At 46.2% G+C, this 24,553-nt stretch overlaps 1 protein-coding gene across 2 annotated transcripts in view; it reads right to left on the bottom strand.

Moving 5' to 3' along the window:
* The window catches only part of nsmfb (NMDA receptor synaptonuclear signaling and neuronal migration factor b), a 68,936-nt gene that overhangs the window by 29,128 nt on the left and 15,255 nt on the right, over positions 1–24,553 (bottom strand). Inside the window, exons 5-7 of one of the 2 annotated variants that reach the window (XM_038276103.1) lie at positions 20,367–20,372; positions 11,381–11,449; positions 5,658–5,710 (exon numbers count right to left, since the gene is read on the bottom strand). In XM_038276103.1, coding sequence (XP_038132031.1) covers positions 5,658–5,710; positions 11,381–11,449; positions 20,367–20,372 — 128 coding nt within the window. The remainder of the gene's footprint in view (positions 1–5,657; positions 5,711–11,380; positions 11,450–20,366; positions 20,373–24,553) is intronic. The other variant, XM_038276104.1, reaches the window with a different exon arrangement.

The following is a 24,553-nucleotide window of genomic DNA, read 5'->3' as shown; positions in this document are numbered from 1 at the left end:
GGGGTGGGGTTTGGGGTTTATCATCTAACAGATGTTTTCTGCTGGGGGGGGGTTATCATCTAACAGATGTTTTCTGCTGGGGCGGGGGGGGGGGGGGGTTTGGGGTTTATCATCTAACAGATGTTTTCTGCAGGGGGGGGGGTTATCATCTAACAGATGTTTTCTACTGGGGCGGGGGGGGGGGGGGGGTTTGGGGTTTATCATCTAACAGATGTTTTCTGCAGGGGGGGGGGGGTTATCATCTAACAGATGTTTTCTGCTGGGGGGGGGTTATCATCTAACAGATGTTTTCTACTGGGGCGGGGGGGGGGGTGGGGTTTGGGGTTTATCATCTAACAGATGTTTTCTGCTGGGGGGGGGTTATCATCTAACAGATGTTTTCTGCTGGGGGGGGGTTATCATCTAACAGATGTTTTCTGCTGGGGGGGGGGGGGGGGGGGTTTGGGGTTTATCATCTAACAGATGTTTTCTGCAGGGGGGGGGGGTTATCATCTAACAGATGTTTTCTACTGGGGCGGGGGGGGGGGGGTTTGGGGTTTATCATCTGATAGATGTTTTCTGCAGGGGGGGGGGGGTTATCATCTAACAGATGTTTTCTGCTGGGGCGGGGGGGGGTGGGGTTTGGGGTTTATCATCTAACAGATGTTTTCTGCTGGGGGGGGGTTATCATCTAACAGATGTTTTCTGCTGGGGCGGGGGGGGGTGGGGTTTGGGGTTTATCATCTAACAGATGTTTTCTGCAGGGGGGGGGGGTTATCATCTAACAGATGTTTTCTACTGGGGCGGGGGGGGGGGGGGTTTGGGGTTTATCATCTGATAGATGTTTTCTGCAGGGGGGGGGGGTTATCATCTAACAGATGTTTTCTGCTGGGGCGGGGGGGGGTGGGGTTTGGGGTTTATCATCTAACAGATGTTTTCTGCTGGGGGGGGGTTATCATCTAACAGATGTTTTCTGCTGGGGCGGGGGGGGGTGGGGTTTGGGGTTTATCATCTAACAGATGTTTTCTGCTGGGGGGGGGTTATCATCTAACAGATGTTTTCTGCTGGGGGGGGGTTATCATCTAACAGATGTTTTCTGCTGGGGCGGGGGGGGGTGGGGTTTGGGGTTTATCATCTAACAGATGTTTTCTGCTGGGGGGGGGTTATCATCTAACAGATGTTTTCTGCTGGGGCGGGGGGGGGGGGGGGGTTTGGGGTTTATCATCTAACAGATGTTTTCTGCAGGGGGGGGGGTTATCATCTAACAGATGTTTTCTACTGGGGCGGGGGGGGGGGGGGGGTTTGGGGTTTATCATCTAACAGATGTTTTCTGCAGGGGGGGGGGGTTATCATCTAACAGATGTTTTCTGCTGGGGGGGGGTTATCATCTAACAGATGTTTTCTACTGGGGCGGGGGGGGGGTGGGGTTTGGGGTTTATCATCTAACAGATGTTTTCTGCTGGGGGGGGGTTATCATCTAACAGATGTTTTCTGCTGGGGGGGGGTTATCATCTAACAGATGTTTTCTGCTGGGGGGGGGGGGGGGGGGGGGTTTGGGGTTTATCATCTAACAGATGTTTTCTGCAGGGGGGGGGGGTTATCATCTAACAGATGTTTTCTACTGGGGCGGGGGGGGGGGGGGTTTGGGGTTTATCATCTGATAGATGTTTTCTGCAGGGGGGGGGGGGTTACCCACAAAACGATGTTTTCTGCTGGGGCGGGGGGGGGGTGGGGTTTGGGGTTTATATTAAAAAGATTTTTTTCTGCTGGGGGGGGGTTATCATCAAAACAAAATGTTTTTTGCTGGGGGGGGGGGGGGGTGGGGGGGGGGGGTTTTATCATCCTAACAGATGTTTTTTTGTTGGGGGGGGGTTTTCATCAAACGATGTTTTTCTGCGGGGGGGGGGGGTTATCTTTTAAAAAACAGATGTTTTTATTTGGGGGGGGTTTATCATTGATAGTTTGTTTTCTACTGGGGCGGGGGGGGGGGGGGTTTGGGGTTTACCCATCAAACAGTGTTTTCTGCGGGGGGGGGGTTACATCAAACAGAGGGTTTTTGGGGGGGGGGGGTTTTCATCTAACAGAGGGTTTTAAAAAGGGGGGGGGGTTATCATTGTTTGTTGTTTTTTACGGGGGGGGGGGGGGGGGGGGGTTTGGGGGTTTTATAAATCTAACAGTTTTTTTTCTGTGGGGGGGGGTTATATCTAACAGATTTTTTTCTGCTGGGGGGGGTTTTTATATCTCTAGATGTTTTTATTTGGGGGGGGGGGGGGGGGGGGGTTTGGGGTTTATCTTTCAAAAGATGTTTTCTGGGGGGGGGGGGGGGGGTTTTGGGGGTTTATCATCTAACAGTTGTTTTTTTCTGGGGCGGGGGGGGGGGGGGGTTTTGGGGGGTTTATAATTTTTAACGATGTTTTCTGGGGGGGGGGGGTTTGGGGGTTTATCATCTAACAGATGTTTTTTTTTTTATGGGGGGGGGGGGGGTTTTTTTGGGGTTTTATCATTTTAACAGTGTTTTCTGCAGGGGGGGGGTTATCATTTGACAGTGCTGGGTGGGGGGGGGTCCTCCACCTATTTCAGTGTCAGTGATTTCATGTTTGTTTCACGTTTCTAGTTTAGGATGTTTGCTAATATTGTTGGGAAAAAATTTTGGGTAAAACCGCTATAAAGGGGAAATTTCAGGATGCCCATTGTTTTTTTTCCCGGGGGTGGGGGGGGGTTTCCTTCTAAATTATTTTTGTTTTTTGGTGTAAAAAAGGGCCTATTAAAAAAAATAAAAAAACCCAATATAAAAAAATAAAAATATACCCTTTTGGGGTTTTACTCTGATGCTTGATGGTGCCCCGATGTTGTTTGTCAACTCCAAACAATGCAGAAAAAGGGAAAAAGGGTTTCCATTTTTTTTCCCAAAAAAGGGACGTCATTTGGGAAATTTTTTAATTTTTTAATGGAAATTTTAATTTAAGTTTTTTCAAAAACTTTAAATTATTTTAGTTTTAGGTAATCTGGATTTTTTATTTTTTCTGTGTTTTTGGGGGAAAGGATGGGGGCCCTTTAAATTTTTTCAGGCGCTCGGGGCCCGCTCGCTGCGGGGAAATTCAAATTCAGGCTCTAAAACCTCAATCAAAAAAAACACATAAGGTGGGAAAAAAACCCTTATTAATCAGGACAATTTTTTTTAAGGCTTTGATGTCATATAAACCCTTTTGATGAAACAGTCTAGATAAGAAGCTTTAAATTATTCATAAACTAGTTTAGCTTAGAAATAATTCATATCTCAGTGAAATGGCTGAAAAATGCCTGTTATTAAAACGTATAATATACCAATTCCCCTCATAGAAGCACTCCCCCTTCATTATTGGGGTTCATGAAGAAAAGTAACCCCCAATGCTTTTCTATAAAAAATAACAGAGGGGTTTTAAACACTTAAACAAAAGAGAGGGAAACCACATAATGGTGTTCCCTAAAAGATGGATCGGGAATAAAAAAAATTAAAACCCCAAAACATAAAAAAGGTGAAAAAATGATTCTATGATCCTAAAGGCACCCCGTAGGGTTTCATGAGGCTGACGACCAAAGCTTGATCGTTAGGCGGGAAAACAATCCAAACTTTATTCTTATTAACAGGCTGAAGTCATGATTTGTGACGCAGAGAAACAAACGGAGCTTCAGCTTCGTCTGAACTTCAGTTTTAGACGTTTTGCTCAGAGATGAGATGAACCTTCAATGAAAGAGTTTTATTCACCTAAAGGTTTGTTACCATTAAAAAGACCAAATATTTGCTTTGAAATCACCTCTGATGTCGGGAATCATTTCATCTAAAGCAGTTTGGACAGAGGGAGGTGCTGCAGGTGCAGCAGGCGCTGCAGGTGCTGCAGGCGCTGCAGGTGCTGCAGGTGCAGCGAGGAGCGGCTGATGGACCTCCAACACATTTAGAAATATTAACCTCAGTTTCATCGTTTTTCAATCCTCCTGCTCACATTAAGGCGGGTGAGCTTTAGCTCTGCAGGATTCAACCTGTCACACTGCTAAGCTAGGCTAAGCTAAGCTAATAAAGCTACCAATATGGACTGATATGAAAGGCTTAAGCTTAAATCTGAAACAGTTCCTGTTTCTTTATTTGCTGCTGGTAGAAACGATGAAGGTCTATTCTACTCTAACCAGGGGCCCGTATCAGGTGGAATAGTAAGGAAGATCCGAAGGGCCCTTGATTGAGGTGGGGCCCCAAAGCAGAGGATGTGTCCCAATAGAATAAAATCAATAAAATAAATAATTTCCTGTTGTTCCTCATCTTTCAGCAGCAAACTGAGAAACGAAGCAGGAATAAATTCACCATCCAGGTTTTTTTATCCACCTGTTTGTAAAATAACCACTATGTTGTTTTCCTTTAGAAGTTCATTAAAGTGTACAGATAAACTGTTTGTTAATCCAGTTATTATTTCATTAATATTATTTTAAATCTCCGCTGGTTAAAACTGATGTTGGGCATTAAAATGCTGTTTTTTTTGGGGGGGTGTGCAAGGTGGCGCGACGGTTAGCACGCATGACCCACGTACGGAGGCCTTAGACCTCGACCTGGGTTCGAATGCGACCTGTGGTCCTTTGCTGCATGTCTCTCCTCCCTGTTTCCTGTCGGCCTACGGTCAGAAAAACAAGCCATTGGTGCCGTAAAAATAAAATCCAGTTTTTTTGGTGTGGAAAAAAATGGGTGAATAAAAAGGGGCGTCGGCACGCGGCAGAGCGGAGAGGAAGACGCACACCCAGATCTGTGCAGCGGGAGATTTGGTTAAAGAATAAAAGAAGAAAGAAAAGACAGCAGTCAAAGTCGGTCCCAGCATTTAGAAACCTGATGGCAGCCAGAGGACGCCCCCCAGGGGACAGACAGGGACGTAAACACTTCCTGGACTTCGATCTGACTTCGGAGGATATGGAACGCCTTATTACTAGAAATAAAAAGAATGGGCAGCTTTATTTTTTCAGTTATCAGGGATTGTTTTGATGATATAAATGTTGATATAGATTTTTGGTTATTGATCTGTTTATACCGAATTACAATTGATTTATTGAATTTTGTTTTGTTGTTTTTTTAATAAATAATTGTTGCTAAAAATGATCAAATTTCTTTCTAAGTGGTCGGATATTTTACCTTTTATATCAAATTCCTGTGACAGAATCCCGCTTTAAGTAGCTATATGGTGAGCTTTTAAGTTTATGTTAATGTCTATTTAACTTCATGTTCTAATATATAATATCTAACATATAGAATAATTTTCCTTTGTAGAAATTTCACAATAAAAATTACATTGAAAATGTAAGTGAGAAATGAAGTGTTATGGCTTGCATATATTTTTTTGTGGGGGGGGGGGGTTATTAATGTATTTCATGGGGAACCAAATTATTATTAATATTATTATTATTATTATTATCTTACAGACATTAAAACTCTGACTGCTGTTTCTAGAATAAAGCAAACGGTCCAATAAAATCCATGTTTTCATTTGTTTTTCTTTCAACCTAAAGTAGAAAGGTGTAACGAGTGTGAGAACTGCAGGCGTTCTGCCTCCAGCTCAGACTGCACGGTCGCTCCGTGCAGAAAGACTGGATGAAGCGTTTGGATGCGATTCTCTGCAGACAGATGCAAACCAAGCAGACCATCAGGCAGACGTTGGCTGACTCACTCTGGACCTTCACCCTGCGGCTGCCCACCATCCTCAGCTGTTTACGGAAGTTTCTACAAGTGAAACACAAGGAGAAAGGAGGAAGGTTACTAACGAGCAGTCGGTCATTAGTTAGCTGGGCGCTAGTTAGCGCTGCCTGTTAGCATGCTCATAGGTCACCAAGGATTAAAGACCAATGAAAACCTGAATGTTTGAACTAAATATGTCAGGACTCATGTCTTTGTGTTTGTCTCCCTTCATCCACCAGGAGGCGCCTGGTTCTGGTCCGCCTCCTCACACACCTGCTGATGGTTTCCTCGTTAACGGAGTGTTCCTAAGCTGCTGACTGCCACTACCTCGACGCCAGAGTGTTTGCCAGTTTAGGGCACTCTAGCCAAGCTGAGTTTTGCTGAGTCAAACTGAGTTTTTGTCAACCTGAGTTTAGCTTTGTTTTCTCTTTGCCTCTCAGCAGGAAGTCATCCTGCTAACTGGATCTCTAGGACCTTCTCTCCCTGGAAGGATCAACTGAGCTCCAAACTGAGCTGGGGTTCAAACAGGAGGTTTGGATCCACTTTCCCCAAGAGATCGTTTGAGCTTCTCACTGAGAAAGGGATTATTCTCCACAACGACCCGTTCAAGTACCGCAGGAAATCTGAGTGGCAATCAGTTTCTCCGTTCTTCAACTATCAACCGCATTCTGGGTAAACCCTGTTCCACCCTCCACTAAATCAGACCAACACTGGAACTACAGCACACAGACAGGAGTCAACGATACAACAACTTCTCTGGAAACGTGAAAATCCTCTTCTCCAAGTTTCTCAAGTCAAATTTCCCACTGAGCCTGAACTAACTGCTGTGTCTTCCCCTCACCTTGCAGTTCCAGTTGACAGAGCAACACTTCTCCCCTTGTTTTACTTCTTCAATAAAACCCGTTAAACCTTTCCCCTGGTCTCTCTGTTCGGTTTTCCGCATTTTTGGGTCAGAACTTTGTAACATCATGACAAAATATTCACTGAGCTCCCAGCAGACTTAAGAATGCTGAGAAAGAGGTGGTCTATATTTGCTTATGAAAAGCTAAACACGCCATCGTTATGTCCTGGAAGCTAAGGAAGCGCCGTCTGTAGACGTCTGGTCCAAAGCACGGTCTAACGCGCTGGCCACGGAAAAACTGACTCGCGCTCAAAAGGTGAAGCTACCGAGTTTCCACAAAGTTTGGGACAATTTACAGACTTCCAGCGAGATTTATAAGATGCTTAATCAGCTGGATATTTAACTTCTAACTCCTATTCTAAGAGGGTTTTCTTTCCTTTCTCTCCCTTTTTCTTTCTTTTTTTCAATGTTGTTTTGTTTCTGTTTTGTTTTATTTTAGTATTTTCCTTCTATGTTGCTAAACACATTTAATAAATAAAATTCTAAAAAAATAAATAAAAAATATTACCTGAGAAGCAAAAGGCTGATTTCCATAGAAAGATAAAGTTTATTTATAGTCTGGATTCAGCGTCTCTGAGCTGGAATCCTCCTCAGACTGATTCATCTGCTCTCACTCTTCAGTTAAAACTGCTCAGCAGGTCTATAGAACTATTTTCACTAGATTGCAAGACGCCCTTCATCCCAGGTATGGTTGGTCTTAGTGACTGAACCACCAGGGGGCAACTGATGAACGACTTTGTTTAAATTAGAATCTGGACCTGAGCAGGACGCAGACCGACGTGTTACAGACTGACTTCGGCCGTAAAACAGACGTCAACATGGGAAAAAAGGAGACTGGGCTTAAAGTTAAACTGAAATACCAAATCTAGGCTGCAGGAACCGTCGGGACGGCTGCCGGACTTTAACAGTCTTCTATTGCTGCTTTTATCGAAGTTTTCTATTCCGTGAAAATTTGCAACAAATACGTTTGAAATTCAGCTTTTTATAAATAAACAACTAAAGTCGTGTTTTTTCCTTTGCTGTATGACTCAGTTAATAAAAGTAGAATACTGTTAATCTATATAAAGACTACTTTTACCACTAGAGACTACTGGTAACTATTATAGACTGCTGGTAACTATTATAGACTACTGGTAACTATTATAGACTACTGCTAACCACTATAGACTACTGGTAACTATTATAGACTACTGGTAACCATTATAGACTACTATTAATCTTTAAAGAGTACTGTTAATGTATATAAAGATTGTTATTAACTAGTGAGGTTTCCACTTCATAAAGTTGTAGCCCTAGACCACCACAGACTAGCCATCTTCTAACGATACTGAAATGCCGTCTTTCGTGGAAAATTAACCCATTAAGCTTTCCTGAGGCAAAGAACATCTGGGCAGCAGATGCACGGCGTTATGATACTGATAATGGATCTGGAAAATGGACGACTGGTTATCCAGGACCAGAACTTAGCGAAACAGTTTCTGCAACTTCTGACGAGATAAATAGCAAAGCACCACGAGAGAAGCTGATTGGACCTCACGAAAGAAGCTGATTGGACGCTACGAAAGAAGCTGATTGGACACCATGACAGAAGCTGATTGGACGCTACGAAAGAAGCTGATTGGACACCATGACAGAAGCTGATTGGACCTCACGAAAGAAGCTGATTGGACACCATGACAGAAGCTGATTGGACACCATGACAGAAGCTGATTGGACCTCACGAAAGAAGCTGATTGGACACCATGACAGAAGCTGATTGGACGCTACGAAAGAAGCTGATTGGACACCATGACAGAAGCTGATTGGACCTCACGAAAGAAGCTGATTGGACACCATGACAGAAGCTGATTGGACACCATGACAGAAGCTGATTGGACCTCACGAAAGAAGCTGATTGGACGCCAAGAAGGAAACTGATTGGACACCACGAAAGAAGCTGATTGGACGCCACGAAAGAAGCTGATTGGATGCCACGAAGGACGCTGATTGGATGCCACGAAGGACGCTGATTGGACGCCACGAAGGAAGCTGATTGGATGCCAAGAAGGAAACTGATTGGACACCATGACAGAAGCTGATTGGACGCCACGAAGAAAGCTGATTGGATGCCACGAAGGACGCTGATTGGACGCCACGAAGGAAGCTGATTGGATGCCAAGAAGGAAACTGATTGGACACCACGAAAGAAGCTGATTGGACGCTACGAAAGAAGCTGATTGGACGCCACAAAAGAAGCTGATTGGACGCCATGAGGGACGTTGATTGGACGCCACGAAGGAATCTGATTGGATGCCAAGAAGGAAACTGATTGGACACCACGAAAGAAGCTGAGTGGACGCCACAAAAGAAGCTGATTGGACGCCATGAAGGACGTTGATTGGACGCCACGAAGGAATCTGATTGGATGCCAAGAAGGAAACTGATTGGACGCCACGAAGGAAGCTGATTGGACTTCACGAAAGAAGCTGATTGGACACCATGACAGAAGCTGATTGGACGTCAGAAGGATGTTAGGGTCAGTAGGGGGCGATCACCTGTCATCTAAACAAAGGTTTCATTTGTATATTCACATCCTGTTGGTAAAGTTGGAGACTGTGGCTGTTTGTCAGATTTCAGGAATCCACAGTTTGGTTTATTTCCTGTCGAGGAGTTTAAAGCCTGCATGTGCAAAGAAATAAAAAAACTACAAATTAGAAATATTAGTGTTTTACTGAGTTATTCATGTCTCTACTAACTAGTTTTATTGGGACGGGTGATTAGAATAAAGGTTTGTCTCTAATGATAAAACATGAGAAGCTCTACGGCCAAAGAGGGGATGTCAGATCAGACCGCGGGGGTCGTGGAGGCAGATCCTAAAATAGAGGATGACTCAGAGGGGAGGGCATCCATCAGTCTGCTGCTGCTGAGGGACATCAATGCAGACCTTCAAACGATTCCTTCCATCATTTCTAAATCTGAAGCCACATAAATAGTTTCTATCTGACTGTTGCCAGGGGGATGAATCCTGACGGACAGCTGACTCCCATCAGTCACCATAAAGAAGCAAACTGTTTCAGGACTATATGCGAAGTTCCAGCCAAGATTGGTCCATCAGAGTCCCAGCCGCCCCGCCATGTTCTGCCAGGAAGCTCCAACACTTCTGGTCAGACAGGGATTCAAGCTGACCTGGAAACCGGAACCTATGAACCCTGTTCTACAGCTTTAGTTTGGAAAGTTCAGCTCTTCTTTGGGGACATTTCATCAGATTCAGTTAGCTGAAGCCTTTTCACACCACTATGTTCCTCTTTTGATGTTATTAACCAATCAAATGCTGACACTAAGTAAACAGTTCATGGATTGGTTTTAAAGACAAGAACAACATGGAAACAGGAGTGTCTGCTCATCCAATGGTCGCCATCAGGGGGCAGCACAGAGGTGAAAGCAGCCCAGCTATAGAGGTCATGCTAATGAGATAGCATCAGAAAACAGGAAGGATTTTAATACGAATGAAGAGGACCTTCAGGATGCTGACAGGAAACATGGGAGCTGGCTCGGAGCTCGTCTGCCTGGCTGTGTGTTTCCTGGACGGGGCCGCCTGTGGAGCTGGTTGACAGTTGCCTTTTGTATCTATGCTTCTTTTTCTATGTCTGCTTCTGTCTCCTTGAACCCCAGTGGGCCTCAGCAGATGGCCGCTCACACTGAGCCTGGTTCTGCTGGAGGTTTCTTCCTGTTCAAAGGGAGTTTTTCCTCTCCACTGTCGCTACAAGCATGCTTAGTGTGAGGGATTGCTGAAGAGTCAATGAGTCGATGCAATCAGCTGGTTTTCCTCAGATAGAAAACTTCGAATCAATCTGACTGGATGATCTGGCACTGTGGAAAACTCCCTTGGCAACCATGGTGGAGGAGCAGCATCGCCCTCTAGTGGGAGGTTAGTGAAAAGGGAACGTCTGCCGTCATCTTCTGATCTAGAGCAGAAATATCTCCTTTAGGAAATGACTGTCACTCCTGGATGACATGAAGAGGCCTTTAAAATGATGTAAGCAGCTGTGTTTTTAAATATTATGTGGTCTTGCGGTCTATGCACTACATCGCCCCCTAGGGTTGGCCAGAATATCCTGCAGGGAAAATCTAGACAGTTTAAAATGCCGCTAACAGTGTGTGGACCGTCGCTCTGCTCGGCTCACCGCTGTGTTGAAGGTGGACGCGTTAGAAACCATCTTTAAGCAACTTGGTCAAATTTCCTCATCATTTTTCATAAATGGAAGGAATGAAGATCGTTTGACTCAAAGTGTGAATAAATGACTCGTTAAATGTTCAGAAATCAATCAGCTCATTTCCTCATTAGCTACAAACGTTCCTCGTTTTGATTCTAAGGATTCATGAAAACAGTGAGTTCATAGAAACACCGTAGTGGTGACAGTGGCGTCGGGTGTTTGCCCTGAAGTCGAAGGATTGATGGTTCAACCCCGGCTCTGGCTTTCAGTGTCGTTGTGTCGTTAGGCAAGACACCTGCATTGTCTGGTCAGCGTTATATAAGTACGTCCCATTTACCATAGAACAGGATTATCTCCACCTTTGCTTCTCCTTTCAATCTATCATCTTTTCCCTGCAGAAATAAATCCAGTTTCTCCAGATCTGACCCAGACTTTGAACTTTCCCTGCTGACATCTGCATTTCTACGTCACGAGGTCTGGACTAGGAGTCTGATTTAATGCTGGGTCAGTTCAGCGGCCATCTTGTCCTTGGACAGACATGGTGAAGATTGATTGTAACAGAGAGGAACTTTCACAGCTACGTTCAGCACCAGACAGCACAGCACAGCCAGAACACAGTACCTCTCCATCATGGCGGCTGTCTCCTGCTCTCTTTTGCGCCTCTTTCGCTCAGCAATGCCACGGAAAGCCCTGCCAGGACGTCAAAGGGTTTTCAGTGGGTTTGTTGGGAAATCAGGTTGGATGTTTTTCTGCTTTCTAGCTGCTAGCTTCTGCCTGAACCCAAACTGACCCAGGTTAGACAGGTAGGATCTAGAACATGTCATTGGTTGGTCACACTGAGAAGCTTCTGATGGAAAAAGTCCAGCTGGGTTCAGCCATGGAGCGCTATCAGGATAAAATGAGGAATTTAGCTGGAGAAGCTCTGAGTCAATGAGGGTTCGGTTAACTTTCTGATTAACAGACACTCTGCTGAACAAACCAACCACAAACACGCAGCACAAAGCAGAGCGGTGAACATGGAGGAGGAGAGGTAACAGGACAGCATACGGTATGCTGGTCTGACAGAACATCCTGAACATCGACTCTGAGGGCCGCTCAGATCCAGCCTGAATGAAGCACTGGGCTGAACTATCATTGCTCTGCAGATTTAACCTGCATTATTTCCCATGAGTGGATGAATGATGGGTGGATGAATGATGGGTGGATGAATGATGGGTGGATGAATGATGGGTGGGAGAGTGAATGAATGATGAGTGGATGAGTGGATGAATGATGAGTGGATGAATGAGTGGATGAATGATGAGTGGATGAGTGGATTAATGATGAGTGGATGAATAATGAGTGGATGAATGATGAGTGGATGAATGATGAATGGATGAGTGGATGAATGATGAGTGGATGAATGAGTGGATGAATGATGAGTGGATGAATGATGGGTGGATGAATGATGGGTGGGAGAGTGAATGAATGATGAGTGGATGAGTGGATGAATGATGAGTGGATGAATGATGGGTGGATGAATGATGGGTGGGAGAGTGAATGAATGATGAGTGGATGAATGATGAGTGGATGAATGAGTGGATGAATGATGAGTGGATGAATGAGTGGATGAATGATGAGTGGATGAGTGGATTAATGATGAGTGGATGAATAATGAGTGGATGAATGATGAGTGGATGAATGATGAATGGATGAGTGGATGAATGATGAGTGGATGAATGAGTGGATGAATGATGAGTGGATGAATGATGGGCGGATAAATAATGGGTGGATGAATGATGAGGGGACGAATGATGAGTGGATGAATGATGAGTGGATGAGTGGATGAATGGTTGGCGGATGAATGATGGGCGGATGAGTGGATGAACTATGAGTGGATGAACTATGAGTGGATGAACGATGGGTGGATGAACGATCAGTAGATGAATGATGAGTGGATGAATGATGAGTGGATGAATGATGGGCGGATGAATAATGAGTGGATGAATGATGAGTGGATGAGTGGATTAATGATGAGTGGATGAATAATGAGTGGATGAATGATGAATGGATGAGTGGATGAATGATGAGTGGATGAATGAGTGGATGAATGATGAGTGGATGAATGATGAGTGGATGAACTATGAGTGGATGAACTATGAGTGGATGAACTATGAGTGGATGAACGATGGGTGGATGAATGATCAGTAGATGAATGATGAGTGGATGAATGATGAGTGGATGAATGATGAGTGGATGAATGATGAATGGATGAGTGGATGAATGATGAGGGGACGAATGATGGGCGGATGAATAATGGGTGGATGAATGATGAGGGGACGAATGATGGGTGGATGAATGATGGGCGGATGAATGATGAGTGAATGAATGATGAGTGGATGAATGATGAATGGATGAGTGGATGAATGATGAGTGGATAAATGATGGGCGAATGAGTGGATGAATGATGAGTGGATGAACTATGAGTGGATGAACTATGAGTGGATGAACGATGGGTGGATGAACGATGAGTAGATGAATGATGAGTGGATGAATGATGAGTGGATGAAAGATGAGTAGATGAATGATGAGTGGATGAATGATGAGTGGATGAATGATGCGTGGATGAACGATGGGTGGATGAAAGATGAGTAGATGAATGATGAGTGGATGAATGATGAGTGGATGAATGATGCGTGGATGAGTGGATGAATGGTTGGCGGATGAATGATGGGCGGATGAGTGGATGAATGATGAGTGGATGAACTATGAGTGGATGAGCTATGAGTGGATGAACGATGGGTGGATGAACGATCAGTAGATGAATGATGAGTGGATGAATGATGAGTGGATGAATGATGAGTGGATGAATGATGAATGGATGAGTGGATGAATGATGAGTGGATAAATGATGGGCGAATGAGTGGATGAACTATGAGTGGATGACCGATGGGTGGATGAACGATGAGTAGATGAATGATGAGTGGATGAATGATGGGTGGATGAACGATGAGTAGATGAATGATGAGTGGATGAATGATGAGTAGATGAATGATGAGTGGATGAATGGTTGGCGGATGAATGATGGGCGGATGAGTGGATGAATGATGAGTGGATGAACTATGAGTGGATGAACTATGAGTGGATGAACGATGGGTGGATGAACGATCAGTAGATGAATGATGAGTGGATGAATGATGAGTGGATGAGGGAATGAATGATGAGTGGATGAATGAGTGGATGAATAATGAGTGGATGAATGATGAGTGGATGAGAGAATGAATAATGAGTGGATGAATGATGAGTGGATGAATGATAAGTGGATGAGGGAATGAATAATGAGTGGATGAATGATGAGTGGATGAATGATGAGTGGATGAATGATGAGTGGATGAGGGAATGAATAATGAGTGGATGAATGATGAGTGGATGAGGGAATGAATAATGAGTGGATGAATGATGAGTGGATGAATGAGTGGATGAATGATGAGTGGATGAGGTAATGAATAATAAGTGGATGAATGATGAGTGGATGAATGATGAGTGAATGAATGATGAGTGGATGAATGATGGGTGGATGAATAATGAGTGGATGAATGATGAATGGATGAGTGGATGAATGATGAGTGGATAAATGATGAGTGGATGAGTGGATGAATGATGGGCGGATGAATGATGGGCGGATGAGTGGATGAATGATGAGTGGATGAATAATGAGTGGATGAATGATGAGTGGATGAATGATGAATGGATGAGTGGATGAATGATGAGTGGATGAATGATGGGCGGATGAGTGGATGAATGATGAGTGAATGAATAATGAGTGGATGAATGATGAGTGGAGGAATGATGAATGGATGAGTGGATGAATGATGAGTGGATGAATGATGGGCGGATGAATGATGAGTGGATGAATGATGGGCGGATGAATAATGGGTGGATGAATGATGAGGGGATGAATGATGAATGGATGAGTGGATGAATGATGAGTGGATAAATGATGGGCGAATGAGTGGATGAACTATGAGTGGATGACCGATGGGTGGATGAACGATGAGTAGATGAATGATGAGTGGATGAATGATGGGTGGATGAACGATGAGTAGATGAATGATGAGTGGACGAATGATGAGTAGATGAATGACGAGTGGATGAATGGTTGGCGGATGAATGATGGGCGGATGAGTGGATGAATGATGAGTGGATGAACTATGAGTGGATGAACTATGAGTGGATGAACGATGGGTGGATGAACGATCAGTAGATGAATGATGAGTGGATGAATGATGAGTGGATGAGGGAATGAATGATGAGTGGATGAATGAGTGGATGAATAATGAGTGGATGAATGATGAGTGGATGAGGGAATGAATAATGAGTGGATGAATGATGAGTGGATGAATGATGAGTGGATGAGGGAATGAATAATGAGTTGATGAATGATGAGTGGATGAATGATGAGTGGATGAGGGAATGAATAATGAGTGGATGAATGATGAGTGGATGAGGGAATGAATAATGAGTGGATGAATGATGAGTGGATGAATGAGTGGATGAATGATGAGTGGATGAGGGAATGAATAATAAGTGGATGAATGATGAGTGGATGAATGATGAGTAAATGAATGATGAGTGGATGAATGATGGGTGGATGAATAATGAGTGGATGAATGAAGAATGGATGAGTGGATGAATGATGAGTGGATAAATGATGAGTGGATGAGTGGATGAATGATGGGCGGATGAATGATGGGTGGATGAGTGGATGAATGATGAGTGGATGAATAATGAGTGGATGAATGATGAGTGGATGAATGATGAATGGATGAGTGGATGAATGATGAGTGGATGAATGATGGGCGGATGAGTGGATGAATGATGAGTGGATGAATAATGAGTGGATGAATGATGAGTGGAGGAATGATGAATGGATGAGTGGATGAATGATGAGTGGATGAATGATGAGTGGATGAATGATGGGCGGATGAATGATGAGTGGATGAATGATGGGCGGATGAATAATGGGTGGATGAATGATGAGGGGACGAATGATGGGTGGATGAATGATGAGCGGATGAATGATGAGTGAATGAATGATGAGTGGATGAATGGATGAATGATGGATGGATGAATAATGAGTGGATGAATGATGAATGGATGAGTGGATGAATGATGAGTGGATAAATGATGAGTGGATGAGTGGATGAATGATGGGCGGATGAATGATGGGCGGATGAGTGGATGAATGATGAGTGGATGAATGATGAGTGGATGAGGGAATGAATAATGAGTGGATGAATGATGAGTGGATGAATGATGAGTGGAGGAGTGGATGAATGATGAGTGGATGAATGAGTGGATGAATGATGAGTGGATGAATGATGGGCAGATGAATGATGAGTGGATGAATGATGAGTGGATGAATGATGGGCGGATGAATAATGGGTGGATGAATGATGAGGGGAGGAATGATGGGTGGATGAATGATGAGCGGATGAATGATGAGTGAATGAATGATGAGTGGATGAATGGATGAATGATGGGTGGATGAATAATGAGTGGATGAATGATGAATGGATGAGTGGATGAATGATGAGTGGATAAATGATGAGTGGATGAGTGAATGAATGATGGGCGGATGAATGATGGGCGGATGAGTGGATGAATGATGAGTGGATGAATGATGAGTGGATGAGGGAATGAATAATGAGTGGATGAATGATGAGTGGATGAATGATGAGTGGAGGAGTGGAAAAATGATGAGTGGATGAATGAGTGGATGAATGATGAGTGGATGAATGATGGGCAGATGAATGATGAGTGGATGAATGATGGGCGGATGAATAATGGGTGGATGAATGATGAGGGGACGAATGATGGGTGGATGAATGATGAGCGGATGAATGATGAGTGAATGAATGATGAGTGGATGAATGATGGGTGGATGAATAATGAGTGGATGAATGATGAATGGATGAGTGGATGAATGATGAGTGGATAAATGATGAGTGGATGAGTGGATGAATGATGGGCGGATGAATGATGGGCGGATGAGTGGATGAATGATGAGTGGATGAATGATGAATGGATGAGTGGATGAATGATGAGTGGATGAATGATGGGCGGATGAATGATGAGTGGATGAATGATGAGTGAATGAATGATGAGTGGATGAATGGATGAATGATGGGTGGATGAATAATGAGTGGATGAATGATGAATGGATGAGTGGATGAATGGATGGGCGGATGAATGATGAGTGGATGAATGATGAGTGAATGAATGATGAGTGGATGAATGGATGAATGATGGGTGGATGAATGATGAGTGGATAAATGATGAGTGGATGAGTGGATGAATGATGGGCGGATGAGTGGATGAATGATGAGTGGATGAATGAGTGGATGAATGATGGGCGGATGAATGATGGGTGGATGAATGATGAGTGGATGAATGATGGGCGGATGAATGATGGGTGGATGAATGATGGGCGAATGAGTGGATGAATGGTAAGTGGATGAATAATGAGTGAATGAATAATGAGTGGATGAATGATGGGTGGATGAATGATGGGTGGATGAATGATGGGCGGATGAATGATGGGCGGATGAGTGGATGAATGATGAGTGGATGAATGATGAGTGGATGAATGATGAGTGGATGAACTATGAGTGGATGAACTATGAGTAGATGAATGATGAGTGGATGAATGAGTGGATGAACTATGAGTGGATGAACTATGAGTGGATGAACGATGGGTGGATGAACAATGAGTAGATGAATGATGGGCGGATGAATGATGAGTGGATGAATGATGAGTGGATGAATGATGAGTGGATGAATGAGTGGATGAACTATGAGTGGATGAACTATGAGTGGATGAACGATGGGTGGATGAACGATGAGTAGATGAATGATGGGCGGATGAATGATGAGTGGATGAATGATGATTGGATGAATGATGATTGGATGAATGAGTGGATGAACTATGAGTGGATGAACTATGAGTGGATGAACGATGGGTGGATGAACGATGAGTAGATGAATGATGGGCGGATGAATGATGAGTGGATGAATGATGAGTGGATGAATCATGAGTGGATGAATGATGAGTGGATGAATGATGCTGGGTGTGTCTCTCCTCAGGAAGTCCATAGCGGCTCTGACATGTCAGACAGAATGAGAATGATCTGACAGCCAGGAAGAGGCGGCGTCCTGTAGGCCTGGTTACACTGACTGTTGATGAGTCCAGTCCCTCAGCGCTGTACGCCCCTCATCATCTCACCCATCATCTCCCACATTCCTCCCCCATAGACTCATGAAAGCGTAGAAATGTTAGCGTGTGATCTTTTATTGTTTCAATGTGTTCATTTCATCATTTCATTCTTTTTAAAGCTTAGCTGGTTGCTAGGCTACAGAATGGAGGCCTGCTGGTAGCTAGCATTAACTGCAACCTTATATGGAGAATGTAGGAAGAAATAACCGAGGAAAACTTCAGTCTAACCGGCAGAATCTATGAGCCAGAAGAAATAATTATGTTGGTTTAGTGTTTTAAAAGGATTCTGTATCAGAAAGACCATTTTTGTTCAATAAAATACAATAATTATGAAAATATTAAGGAGCGATTACTAAAAGAAACAAAAAAATGTATGTATGTATATATATATATATATATATATATATATATATATATATATATATATATTGTTTCAGTGGAATATTTCCATCTAAAAGGTTTTCTTTCCATTAATATGAGAGGGAAAAAAAATCATCCTAGTAGAAATGAAATCTTTACTAAATCAATGAATGCTTAATGAATCTATGTATTGATTTTAAATCTGGGTGCAGTAAAAATGAAATAAAAGATCTTTAAAAGAAGTTGAATTTATTGAATGGGGAGCTTTTTTCACCAGCTGCAGCCTTCTGCGCCTCCCTCTGATCGAGCCAACATGGCTTACAGGATCTCGCTGTAAGGCCGAGTTATGGGAACGTCGGAGCGCAGAGGAACTCCTTCCTTTGTGAAGCTAGCAGGGTTTTTCAGAGGAATGAATCCGTGTTTTCAGCCAGGTTCTCCCCTGCAGAGAGTCCAGGGAATGAGGCGGCTCTAAAGGGAATCAGCGAGAGGATGAAGGATGAGCTCTCCCCCCAGGATTATCCTGACTCTCTGAGGGAGGAGTTAGCTCAGGACTGACCTTGGCCTTCAGGAGCAACGCAGGGAGCGGGTTCCTGCTGCTCCCTGCCTATAGAGGCTCAGAGGACGACGTCGGAACTCCTTCCTTAATCTGGTCCTGAAGCGATGCAGCTGGAACGTCTCTCCCAGGAGGAGAAGGATCGTCGTTTCAGGCATCAGCTCGTTTCTCCTGCGGTGGAGAGGGACGTCGCTAGAATAGTGTGCTATCACTCTGGTTGACATTGAAAAGGAGGTCAGGCAGGTCCTCCTCGGTCAACCTTCTCCTAGTGACTGTCCCAGTGATGGTCTGTTTGTTCCAGGTGCTCTGAGAGGGAAGGTCTTAGAGTTTTGTCATGGTCCTGGTGTTACTACGACCTTTAATGTTGTTCAGACTCAGTTTCGGTGGCCTTTCTGTCTGCAGATGTGCTGGAATCTGAGACGTCCAAAAGACCTCCTCCTGGCTCTCTGCAGCCTCTACCCACCCCGCCGCGGCCATGGTCTCACATTTCCAGGTTACCACAACGTTCTAACAATCATTGACAGCTGTTCCAAAATAATTCATTTGGTTCCTCTGCCCAAACTCCCTCTGCTAAAGAAATGGGGGAGGTCCTCATCCGCGGGATTTTCAGCTCCATGGTCTGTCATTGTTTCAGACAGGGGTCCCCAGTTTGGATCTGGAGGGTCTGCTCTTTGTTAGGGGTCTCTGTCAGTCTGTCAACAGACGGTCAGACAGAGAAGGCAAACCAGGACATCTGCATCCTCTGTGAGGCTGACACCACTGAGCGGGCCCTGGGTGGAGCACCTGTAAACTCCAGCACCACTTGGGCACACCTTAATGTGTCTTATGCAAATAAAAACCTGAATTTCCCGTCTTTTATCTATTTTAGTTCTCCGTAAGAGTCTGACTAGCCTTTAGCTTAAGCCTCCTTCTCACAGACTGTTGAAAATACAAACTATGCTGTAAAGCTGAAATAAATCGTTAATAAAAGAAATTGTCAAGAAAATTAAGATTTTTCATTTCAAAATATTCTGACAGTAAATGAGTGTGAGAGATTTTTAGTATCGTCTAAACTTTTCCATCAGTTGGTGGGATGGAGCATCTGCTCCCGCCGCGCTGGTTTAGCATGAGCTAACAGTTTAGCATGAGCTAACGGTTTAGCATGAGCTAACGGTTTAGCATGAGCTAACGGTTTTAGACTCCAGGCCCGACAGCAGCTGAAATGGCGCTCCATAGGCAGGTCCTTTTTCCGTAGCATTCAGTGATCCGTGCTTCGCTGCAGCTGATTATTAAATCCTGATCCTGATCACACTAAAGGCTGCGGGCTTTAGGGACATGCAGACTACAGAACAAAGCCACAGCAGCAACAGGATTCCAGACATGAAATCTAATTCAGTTAGAGAAAAAAGGCAAAGCAGGGAGAAAAACCAAGAGCGGAGGCGTTTGAAAGGTTTACTCACGATATGCTGCAGTGGAGGTTTGGAGGGCCGCCAGGAAGCAGAAGGAGACAGAGAAGAAGAAAAGGTGAAGGAGAAGTTAGCAGCAGGGTCACCGTAAATACTCTACAGCTCTATTATTAGAATATCTGCACCCGGACGTAGACTGGAAGAAGTTAGAAGCAGCAGGAACATATCAGAGCTGCTCATTGCCAACATTTAATGGGTGAGGATCAATAACTCTGCAACACAGCCGTCATGGAGGCCATATCAGCGCCGTGCATCACGCCGATGGAGGCATCACGCCGATGGAGGCATCACGCCGATGGAGGCATGACGCCGATGGAGGCATGACGCCGATGGAGGCATCACGCCGATGGAGGCATCACGCCGATGGAGGCATGACGCCGATGGAGGCATCACGCCAATGGAGGCATGACGCTGATGGAGGCATGACGCCGATGGAGGCATCACGCCGATGGAGGCATGACGCCGATGGAGGCATCACGCCGATGGAGGCATCACGCTGATGGAGGCATCACGCCGATGGAGGCATCACGCCGATGGAGGCATGACGCCGATGGAGGCATGACGCCGATGGTGGCATCACGCCGATGGAGGCATCACGCCGATGGAGGCATGACGCCGATGGAGGCATCACGCCAATGGAGGCATGACGCTGATGGAGGCATGACGCCGATGGAGGCATCACGCCGATGGAGGCATCACGCTGATGGAGGCATGACGCCGATGGAGGCATGACGCCGATGGAGGCATCACGCCGATGGAGGCATCACGCCGATGGAGGCATGACGCCGATGGAGGCATCACGCCAATGGAGGCATGACGCTGATGGAGGCATCACGCTGATGGAGGCATCACGCCAATGGAGGCATGACGCTGATGGAGGCATCACGCCGATGGAGGCATCACGCCGATGGAGGCATGACGCCAATGGAGGCATCACGCCGATGGAGGCATCACGCCGATGGAGGCATCACGCCGATGGAGGCATCACGCTGATGGAGGCATGACGCCGATGGAGGCATCACGCCGATGGAGGCATCACGCCGATGGAGGCATCACGCTGATGGAGGCATGACGCCGATGGAGGCATGACGCCGGTGGAGGCATCACGCCGATGGAGGCATCACGCCGATGGAGGCATGACGCCGATGGAGGCATCACGCCAATGGAGGCATGACGCTGATGGAGGCATGACGCCGATGGAGGCATCACGCCGATGGAGGCATGACGCCGATGGAGGCATCACGCCGATGGAGGCATCACGCTGATGGAGGCATGACGCCGATGGAGGCATCACGCCGATGGAGGCATCACGCCGATGGAGGCATGACGCCGATGGAGGCATGACGCCGATGGTGGCATCACGCCGATGGAGGCATCACGCCGATGGAGGCATGACGCCGATGGAGGCATCACGCATATGGAGGCATGACGCTGATGGAGGCATGACGCCAATGGAGGCATCACGCCGATGGAGGCATCACGCTGATGGAGGCATGACGCCGATGGAGGCATGACGCCGATGGAGGCATCACGCCGATGGAGGCATCACGCCGATGGAGGCATGACGCCGATGGAGGCATCACGCCAATGGAGGCATGACGCTGATGGAGGCATTACGCCGATGGAGGCATGACGCTGATGGAGGCATTACGCCAATGGAGGCATGACGCTGATGGAGGCATTACGCCAATGGAGGCATGACGCTGATGGAGGCATTACGCCGATGGAGGCATGATGCTGATGGAGGCATCACGCCAATGGAGGCATGACGCTGATGGAGGCATTACGCCGATGGAGGCATCACGCCGATGGAGGCATCACGCCAATGGAGGCATGACGCTGATGGAGGCATCACGCCGATGGAGGCATCACGCCGATGGAGGCATCACGCCAATGGAGGCATGACGCTGATGGAGGCATCACGCTGATGGAGGCATGACGCTGATGGAGGCATCATGCTGATGGAGGCATCACGCCGAAGGAGGCATCACGCCAATGGAGGCATGACGCTGATGGAGGCATCACGCTGATGGAGGCATGACGCTGATGGAGGCATGACGCTGATGGAGGCATGACGCTGATGGAGGCATCACGCCAATGGAGGCATGACGCTGATGGAGGCATCACGCTGATGGAGGCATGACGCTGATGGAGGCATCATGCTGATGGAGGCATCACGCCGATGGAGGCATCACGCCAAAGGAGGCATGACGCTGATGGAGGCATCACGCTGATGGAGGCATGACGCTGATGGAGGCATGACGCTGATGGAGGCATGACGCTGATGGAGGCATCACGCTGATGGAGGCATCACGCTGATGGAGGCATGACGCCGATGGAGGCATCACGCTGATGGAGGCATCACGCTGATGGAGGCATCACGCTGATGGAGGCATGACGCCGATGGAGGCATCACGCTGATGGAGGCATCACGCTGATGGAGGCATCACGCTGATGGAGGCATGACGCCGATGGAGGGATCACGCTGATGGAGGCATGACGCCGATGGAGGCATCACGCTGATGGAGGCATCACGCTGATGGAGGCATCACGCCAATGGAGGCATCACGCCAATGGAGGCATGACGCTGATGGAGGCATCACGCTGATGGAGGCGGACAGAGAGGAAGATCAGCTCCGTCAGGCTGAGAGGCCAGAATCATCAGATTTTAGGGGAAAACCTGAAGCCTGGATGTGGATCAGATTCCCATGGATGGATGGGATCTAGTTTTCCTAGATGTCACAGACCGGCTCATTGCTTTGGACACTTTAATAAAAGAAGCATCCACAGTGGCTGAGTTTAACCCTTTCCTTTTTGGTGTTGGATTATTGGTAATTAAAGACCTCCAGTCCTGTTAATCAGTTCTTACAATACAGCCTGGTTCTGAATTCGGACACTTCCTGAAACAAAACGGCCCAAAGATCCAAACCTGAACATCTGGTCCTTGATTTAAAGGATCACTGGTTCAGTAGCAGCCATTCAAAATGGCTGCTACCAGCCAAACGCCAACGCCATGACATCCAGCTTCCAGCCGCTGCAGGGACTGACTCCACCTTCCACTGAATTACAGGGTCTGACCAGGAGATGGCGCTACTCTTTACATCGTAATGTCCACAAATCATGACAGAAAATTTTAGTACAAAGTTTGATTTTAAAAAGGAATTATAGGGGACCATCCAAGGACCCTCCAAGGACCAGCCAAGGACCAGGCAAGGATCGTCCAAGGACCAGCCAAGGACCAGCCAAGGACCAACCAAGGATCGTCCAAGGACCAGCCAAGGACCAACCAAGGATCGTCCAAGGACCAGCCAAGGACCAGCCAAGGACCCTCCAAGGACCAACCAAGGATCAACCAAGGACCAGCCAAGGATCGTCCAAGGACCAACCAAGGATCAACCAAGGATCAACCAAGGACCAACCAAGGATCGTCCAAGGACCAGCCAAGGACCAGCCAAGGACCAACCAAGGATCGTCCAAGGACCAGCCAAGGACCCTCCAAGGACCAACCAAGGATCAACCAAGGACCAGCCAAGGATCGTCCAAGGACCAACCAAGGATCAACCAAGGATCAACCAAGGACCAACCAAGGATCGTCCAAGGACCAGCCAAGGACCAGCCAAGGACCAACCAAGGATCGTCCAAGGACCAGCCAAGGACCAGCCAAGGACCCTCCAAGGACCAACCAAGGATCAACCAAGGACCAGCCAAGGATCGTCCAAGGACCAACCAAGGACCAACTAAGGCCCCGTCCACACGAAGTCAAACCCTGGCCTAAACGCACACATTTTTCACCAAACCAGCCTCTCATCCATACGAAGCCGGCGTTTCGGGGGTCTGTAAACTATCTTTTTTTTATTCAGCCTTCAGAGTGGGAAGATTTTGAAACGCCGTTTTCGCGTTTCCATCTTTAAGCTCTAACCGCATTTTTTTTTTACACACATGCGTCATAGCGTGGCCTCTAAACACGCATGCGTCATAGCGTCGCCTCTAAACACGCATGCGCGACACAGTATCACAACAACAATGGCGCCGTACTGTGTTGAATGGTTGCTGCTCATGCTACTCACCCTGCTGTCGGGCTTACAACAGAATCTTCTTCTTCTGGAATATCTCCAGGAAGAACAGAGCAATATAGACCACATAGTTCAGCACCTGAATTTGACTGAACCACCAAAATGGAC

This window comes from Cyprinodon tularosa, unplaced genomic scaffold (genome assembly GCF_016077235.1).
Source record: "Cyprinodon tularosa strain WSP-4 unplaced genomic scaffold, ASM1607723v1 ctg997, whole genome shotgun sequence".
NCBI lineage: Eukaryota > Metazoa > Chordata > Actinopteri > Cyprinodontiformes > Cyprinodontidae > Cyprinodon > Cyprinodon tularosa.
This window is presented reverse-complemented; position numbering and strand designations above follow the sequence as displayed.